Source organism: Clupea harengus, unplaced genomic scaffold (assembly GCF_900700415.2).
Source record: "Clupea harengus unplaced genomic scaffold, Ch_v2.0.2, whole genome shotgun sequence".
Taxonomy (NCBI): domain Eukaryota; kingdom Metazoa; phylum Chordata; class Actinopteri; order Clupeiformes; family Clupeidae; genus Clupea; species Clupea harengus.
In genome coordinates this window covers 65118-72561 of record NW_024879723.1, presented here as the reverse complement: position 1 = coordinate 72561, position 7444 = coordinate 65118, and the positions used below count along the sequence as shown (strand labels likewise).

The following is a 7444-nucleotide window of genomic DNA, read 5'->3' as shown; positions in this document are numbered from 1 at the left end:
CAATCAAAGATGGAATTGAGAATCAGGGTGTTATATGTGACCTGCGGGTATTTTTTTAAATTATTTCTTTAAAGCATTTTGATGAAGGTTTGACAAAGGATGCACCAGCTGTGTGGCATTGTGTTACAGACAATCATCAGTAATGGATCACTGAGCGCTTTGTTGCAGTGGTGCCCACATTGTTCACTTCTGTCGTGCTCCTGCCTCGTGCTTATCATTTCATCAACTTTGTTATTCTTTGCCTGCAGCAAGGTTGAGAAAGATTCAAGATTCAACTGGAGCTCCAAGATTCAACTGGAGCTCTCTATTAGCAGTGCATTCTAAGTGGTTTGTTTTTGTAGTCCCTGGCTTTCAGAGCCAGATGATGACAGATTGTAAGCCACCTGATATCTTTCATCCTCCCCGGTGGAGGTGTTTGTTCCGCCCTGAGCTGGTCCTGGTGGACTAACAAGCAGCCGGCACGTTTGATGGGCAATAGGAAAACACATCTGTTCTCCCTGGCTTTACTTCAGTGGAGGAAAACAGCATAAACAACCTCACTACCCCAGCCTCATTTCTCACATGTACCCTGGCATCTCCCTGAAGAAACAGCTCATCATTACAGGAAGACTGCTGTATTTCAGCATCCTTCACTGCAATGGCAGCCTTTACAATGGCAAAATGGCCCAAAAACCTGAATGTATTTTAATACATCCTTTAGCAGTTGTAATGATACTGTGTTCTCTCATGTGAGACATGTGTCTCATGTTGTCCGCTAGATGTCAGCAAAGAAAAAGTGTATGCACATCTCAACGAGAAAGCTTCTCTTTGCTCAGGAAGCTCTCTTTGACGAAAGCAAGATGTCTGCGTCCTGAGCACAATGTGAAAAATAAACAAATAGTCCACACGTTAATATGTAACCTTGATACTTTGTTTGTCCAAAAATTTGTAGTGATCGCAGAGCTCATAGAACTTCTGTGCAATGGCCTTACGCGTATGTCATTCAGCTTTTCGAAAATCTCTTTGCAGAGCAATCAACACAAACTTCACTGCGCCACTGGAAAATGCGTCACCATCCCTACGAACAGGTATGTCCTAAAGCTCATAAAAAATGAACAATTTGCGCTAACTTAATCTCCCTATTGACATTAAACCGCAGTATGCACAAGGTTATTTCACATTTGATATTCATAATAGTACATGTTAGCCACAGTTAATGCTACATTTTATTATCGTCACGCTCGCCTTTTGAGTAGCCTACATTTATTTAACGTTACTAGATAGCTAGCTTAGCTGTGGTTCAAATGTGAGCGTTAGTTGTTAAGTCAGCAAACCAACATGAGGATAACGAGAAAGTACTGCATCCTTTACCTGTCAGCATCACAAGTGGTCAACTATACGGTGTATGGTATCTTCCAGGTTCTTCAACTCTTCGTCTCCGGACAAATAGGCAAAGTGTATTTCACTTCACTCCTGCCTGTTATATTGCTTCGGGGGTGATTTTGGACAGATTGGCAAAAGGCAAAGCGCCAGGCACGGATGACGGTCTTGGCCACCGTCCAACAGCAGTTCCGCCAGAGCCAGGTATTCACTATTACTACAAATAATACTAATAGCATTGTGCAGTTGATAATATACATATTATTTCGTTCTACAGAAATGTGTGCCCATGTCCCTATTGTTTTCTCTTTAGGTGAGCACCTGTCACTTCTTCTGAGACATCCAGACCAACCTGAGAATCCCAGACTTATAAGAGTCGCAGTCGTAGGTGCCCCAAATGCTGGAAAATCAACATTAACTAACCAGTTGCTGGGCAGGAAGGTAAATTGTACTCGGTTGTATATAATTGCAATGTCTTTTGTTTTTAATAATGATAAACATAGGGTTCATTTTCATGCTTCTAATTTTTGGTCAGGTGTTTGCAGTTTCAAAGAAAGTACACACAACAAGATCTCTTGCCCTTGGTGTCTTTACAGAGGATGACACCCAAATTGTAAGTTCTGCATGATGAGCTAGCACTCAGAATAGATTCATCTGAATGTTGTTTCAGTAATATTATCATTGTCCACCCAGAACTTACTGAGTGTTTTTCCTTTCCCCCAAGATTTTACTTGACACTCCTGGACTTACCACCCCAGCGAAGGCAAAAAGGTTGACTTATACTTTCATTATATTAAAGGTATCTTTTCCTCAAACTATAATGTTTACTATGTCAGTTGTTTCTTTTCCCAGACACCAGCTGGAAGACTCCTTGCTTGTGGATCCGTCAAATTCTTTACAAGAAGCTGACCTAGGTAAATCATCTGTTACTCAAGTATTTTTTTTTTCATTGTCCTTGACTTGTACAATGTTTCCTCGTACTGACAAATAATTAATAGCTTGGACACTGGCCTGAGCCGAAATGTTCATTTCACTGTGCTGTTCTTTGGCACCCTGTAGTCGTTGTACTGGTGGATGTCTCAGACAAGTGGACTCGCAACAAACTGGACTTTGAGGTGCTGAAGTGTCTGGCCCAGAATCCACACATCCCAGCTGTCCTTGTTCTCAATAAGGTACCGGGCCAACTTCCATTTGTGTTCTACTTGCTGATCGGTGTTACTGTGTAATGGGACACTATATTATAATATTAGAAGATTAGTCTGTTGTTAAGTAGGAGGTACAGAATATACCTTAAATATGTAGGACATAATTATATTAAATATATTATATTTCTCAAAACAAATATCCTTGGTTCATATGAAAACATGATCATTTGATTGACAGGTGGACCTGCTGAAGGGCAAAAACATGTTACTGGACATTACAGCAGAGCTGACTGAGGGGGTAGTCAATGGGAGAAGGATAAGTGTCAAAGCAGCAGCAGCAGCAACAAGGACATTTAAGAAGAGAGGAGATGTTGAGGAATCAGACCCTGCAGACACAAGAGCGGTGGAGCTTGTCACAGGAGACCACAGCTCACGAAGGTTAAGCAGAGAAGAAATGAGAGCACTGCGATCCCAGAGAGGATGGTCACATTTCAAGGACGTGTTTATGGTGTCGGCCCTGGATGGCGAGGACGTTGAGACACTCATGGTACTGTTGCCTAAGAATGTAGTAGAAAATGATTTTAATGGCATGAAACTGAATATCTAAGTCAAAGGAGCTTCTTAGGAATATATTGATATTTCATCAAGAAAAAAAACAAACAACTTTCCATGTACATATTTATCCAACATGTCATTAGCAGTGTTGTTATAATGTGTGTATGTGCAGCTGATGGATTATAGATTCTGATTAATGTAGGCTGCCAGTGTCTCAAGATTATGTGCAGCTGCCCATCTCAAGATGTGTGTGTGTGTGTGTGTGTGTGTGTGTGTGTGTGTGTGTGTGTGTTGTTTGTAATTTGCAGAGGTATTTTATGGTTGAGGCAAAGCCTGGTTCATGGTTATACCACAGTGAGGTTCTGACCGATCAGAGCCCTGAAGACATGTGTAGAAATGCCGTCAGAGAGAAACTTCTGGAATACCTTTCCCAGGAGGTGCCGTATACCATGACCCAGGTGATGATGGATACAGTACTATTTGTTTCTTCATTAACAGTATAAAGTGCTACTGCTTTTACGTCTTATGGGAATACCACAGAACATGCACACTTCAACGTAACAAATGTTTTAGACCTGAAAACCTATGATTTTGTATTTTTTTATAGAATCTTCATGGCAGGCATTTGTTTGGCCCATATTCTATTTAACTAGGATGGTGTTTCTTAATTGATGTTTGTCTGATGTTGTAGCATATTGAGCTGTGGAAGGAGCTGGAGAGTGGGGCACTTGCCATATCTGTGAAACTTCATGTGATGAAAGAAAGTCATATGGTGAGTGGCCATAACTGCTTTTTGTGAGTGTGTGTGTTGTCTCACATGCTCTCTGTGCCCAAAAGGGTTTTCATGTACAGATACATATTCCCTTAATGCACACACAGAAAGACATGCAAGGTCTCATGCCAGTTGACCTAGTTATGAACTATCCTTGCAGTCTTTAGCTTAGGGAACCATCTTAACAGTTGGTATTTGGTGGCCTGTGTAATATGAACTCTTTCTAATATGAAGTGAATATGAACTTGTGTTAATACAAAGCTGCATAGGCACCCAGAGGGTTTCTACCTATCGTAGCTTTTTAACTATCCTAACTATCTCCAACCTAGGGAACTATCTTCGCAGTTGGCAGCTGCTAGTGTGTGTTAATATGAACTCATCTTAATATGTGTAAATATGAACTCTTGTTAAAAGCTGCACAGGCACCCTGAGGGTTTCTACCCTTTCCAAGTATGATTCTGATGAGACACCAGCTAGATAACTGGCTATCATGTCATGCAAATGAAACTGCCATTTAAACTAGGCAGCCATAGCAACCAATAATGTGACATCAATGGAGCAAGAACTTACTCTGATGCCAATGAAGGGGGTGAAGGCCCCCCTGCCCCTTTCGAACACATTAATTGGTTGCCAGGGGATCTATTAACGATTCGACTTTTAACGATTCGAAACATTTAGCGTCCATTCCCACATGACACCATAACACTAAATAAAAGCTTAATAAATGCATGGTTTTCACGGTGAGTGGGAATGAGGAGCCTATGTGTGTGTGTGTGTGTGTGCGTACGTGCAAGGAGAGGGTGTAGTATTATTGCTGGAAATGCCCATCCCATACAACGGTTAATTTGCGGGTGTGGTCAATACATGGGTTTGTTTCTTTTAAATTGCATAAAATACTCTAATGCAGTTTATATACAGTGTGGTTTATAGTAGGGAAACCCCCCATAGCTGTAATATTTGGCATTTCTCCATCATATTGATTCATATTCTTTTTCATATCTCAGTAACATAACATAAAAAAAATTGTCATGTGACCACAGTCAATGGACTTACTTTTGATGCCTTTTCATACAGAAAATGGTGATCGGCGCAGGTGGGCAACTGATTGCCAAAATTGCACGTGAGGCGGGTGAAGATCTCACACGAGTTTTCCTGCGGGACGTGCAGTTGAAGATCACAGCAAAGGTGAAGAACTGAGGATGTCTGGGATGTTTGTCTCAGAAAAACCCCTTTTCATTGGTGACATTCAGTTTCAACCAGCTTTGACCTCCGAGCTCAGTACGGACTCATTGCTGCAGCTTGTCTTAGTGAGGTGATGATTACAAGACATGCACTGCTGGCTGTGATGGACAAGTAGCACACGTACACAAGTAGCACCAGTTGTGGTGGCTTACTGATGAGGAAAATGTATGAGACTTCTTTTTGATGTCATACGTGTTACTGTTGCTCATTATCTGCCATATTGTTTGTCCTGTAAAATATGGATTCATAATGTTCAAGATGTATGTTAAAATAACATAATAAACTCATTTGCCCTGTCATTGTAGAAAACGGTTTTAGCCTACAGTCTACAGATTCACAAAGCTTTACCCAGAAAAGTCCACCAAAATCTATAACTAAATGTTCCTTAGATTCCCCTCCTCCTCTCTGCATCTATATTTTCATTCCGCTTAAAAGGTCTTTTGACCTCCTTCCTTTCTGCAGTCTCTCCCAAGTCAGTAGCCACAGGAAGGCACTTAGCCTCAGAGGACAAGAGAGCCTCTAATGGAATGCAAAATGGAGCACTGTCCTGGCTATGAAATGGGTTGGATAATGGCGATCGGGTGCCTCTCTGTCCCACTGTTTTAAGTTTGTGCAGCAGTCAGTTTTATCTAGGTCATCTTGATCTTGAATCTAAAGCTATAGCGCTGACAGGGAAGGACAGGGCAGGGCAGGGCAGGGCAGGGCAGGGCAGGGCAGTCCTCTCTCCCGCCACTGAATCATGGCTTGGTTCACTGAGGTCAGACACAAGGAGAGGAGGGCACAGCGAGTTGGACAACTTGGAGGCAGAATAACCAGAGCTTCTACTGCTGTGGGGAGAGTGAAGAGACTGTGGCCGCAAATGTGTGATTTGTGAAAAATGTCTGACATATTTAACATAAAAAATTAAATAAACATATAATTGTTTCAGTAAACTGGAAGAAAAAGCCATTTGCAATCATTTTGATTTTATTACATTTTATTTCACTTCACAGCGATTTCATCTCATTCCTCTGCATATTATGCATAATCATTTTATTTTGATGAATTCTTGTACATAAAATGTAAAAGGCAGATCTAACTTTACTTTCTTATATAGCGTAGTGGTTCTTGACTGTCCTGAAGTTTCTTCCTTTCTGGTCAGATGACTGTGAGAAGAGGCTGTGGAACCCTTACCATTACTCAAAACTCAGTAATGGTAACGGTTTAACAGCCACTCTCTGGCAACAAGATAGTGCGTGAGTGAGAAAGAGAGAGAGAGAGTGAACGAACACATACATGTGCGTGTCCGTGACTTGAAAGCTGAGGAGGATCGACACCCTGAATAGTACATCATCTATACTGTAGTGTCTCAATAATGAACTTACAGTATATGATGATATCCTCTCCAGGGCTCAAGACAGAAGTTCATGATCAGTAGAATGCAGTTTTCTGTTTTGAAAAGAAAACCCTACAAACAGTTTCTTCAAATTCTGGAGTTCGACTTGTCGAGGTTCTAGATAAACGGCAAGACACACTCACACAATTCATTCTGCAGGGTGAGCATAAAAAGCTCACCCCAAATGTTAAATTCAATGCTTTAGTGGTCCCATGAGTTCTGTCTATCTGAAATAAATCAACATAACCCTTATTGAAAAGAATTGACTTTTTTATAAAAAAAAGGAGCAGCCTAATCCGTTGTGGTAAATTAATGTGAGACCCTAAAGACCCTGTTATTCTTACCCAATTATCAAGTTGCGATGGGGTACTTAACTTCAGAAACTGTTGTCCAGACGGCAGGATGTTCATCTTGTTGGAGGTGTTGTTCTTATTCCGCTTGAAGAAAGTGTTGATGAGCGATGTGATGACACTTCATCTTCACACTCCTCCTTTTATAGCCTCCATGTCTGCGTGCTCTGTCAGCCACACAACAGGTTGCCAAGGTGTCTGCTCTGACACACCATTTTAATTTGGCCAGCTCATTTGCATATGATGATGACATCAGCTTTCTGATTTGCTGTCCCTCTCCCATCGCACGTGCAATCATCTAATCAAGATCCTGTCCTCTATCTGTCCTCAAACAGTTACTCAACATGAAATTTTGGCACGCTAGACTGTGGTCATCAAACTTAACTAAGTAATTCACAGAAAATGTCTCAAAATGATGTACTGTCTGTTACTGTTATTTACATCCTTCAGTTCAAAGACATCTTTTCATTTATTTATTAGTTTTAATTTTATTTTCATGATTTTATTTTCATGTTTTTATTTTCATTTAATGGTTTGATTATGCATGATACTTGCTTTTAGCAAGATAATGCATTATTTGTGAGTAAATATGCATATATAAAAGTGTAGATAAAGATGTAGTTAGTGTAGATCTGTGCACACACAA

General features: G+C 40.7%; 1 protein-coding gene and 1 long non-coding RNA gene across 2 annotated transcripts; one reads left to right on the top strand and one right to left on the bottom strand.

The window, feature by feature from the left end:
• Positions 1-293: 293 nt before the first annotated feature.
• On the top strand, positions 294-6005 carry eral1 (Era-like 12S mitochondrial rRNA chaperone 1). The gene is made up of 11 exons (XM_042704747.1): positions 294-1067; positions 1399-1563; positions 1673-1800; positions 1895-1972; positions 2084-2130; positions 2212-2273; positions 2419-2531; positions 2743-3051; positions 3368-3517; positions 3751-3831; positions 4906-6005. Exons 1-11 carry the CDS (start codon positions 962-964, stop codon positions 5026-5028), a joined length of 1362 nt encoding a protein of 453 aa, XP_042560681.1. The 5' UTR covers positions 294-961; the 3' UTR covers positions 5029-6005.
• Positions 6006-6021: 16 nt separating this feature from the next.
• Positions 6022-7444, bottom strand: LOC122129998. Its single transcript, XR_006151830.1, has 2 exons — positions 6438-7444; positions 6022-6290 (listed from the first exon to the last, which is right to left on the bottom strand). It is a non-coding gene; the product is annotated as an uncharacterized LOC122129998 (long non-coding RNA).

Bases quoted from the DNA above. Each gene is read 5' to 3' on its own strand.
- eral1 (XM_042704747.1), top strand. From the start codon at position 962: ATGGCCTTACGCGTATGTCATTCAGCTTTTCGAAAATCTCTTTGCAGA. The intron at 1,973-2,083 runs GTAAGTTCTGCA...CTTTCCCCCAAG, and splicing joins CAGAGGATGACACCCAAATT to ATTTTACTTGACACTCCTGG. The intron at 2,532-2,742 runs GTACCGGGCCAA...TTTGATTGACAG, and splicing joins CTGTCCTTGTTCTCAATAAG to GTGGACCTGCTGAAGGGCAA.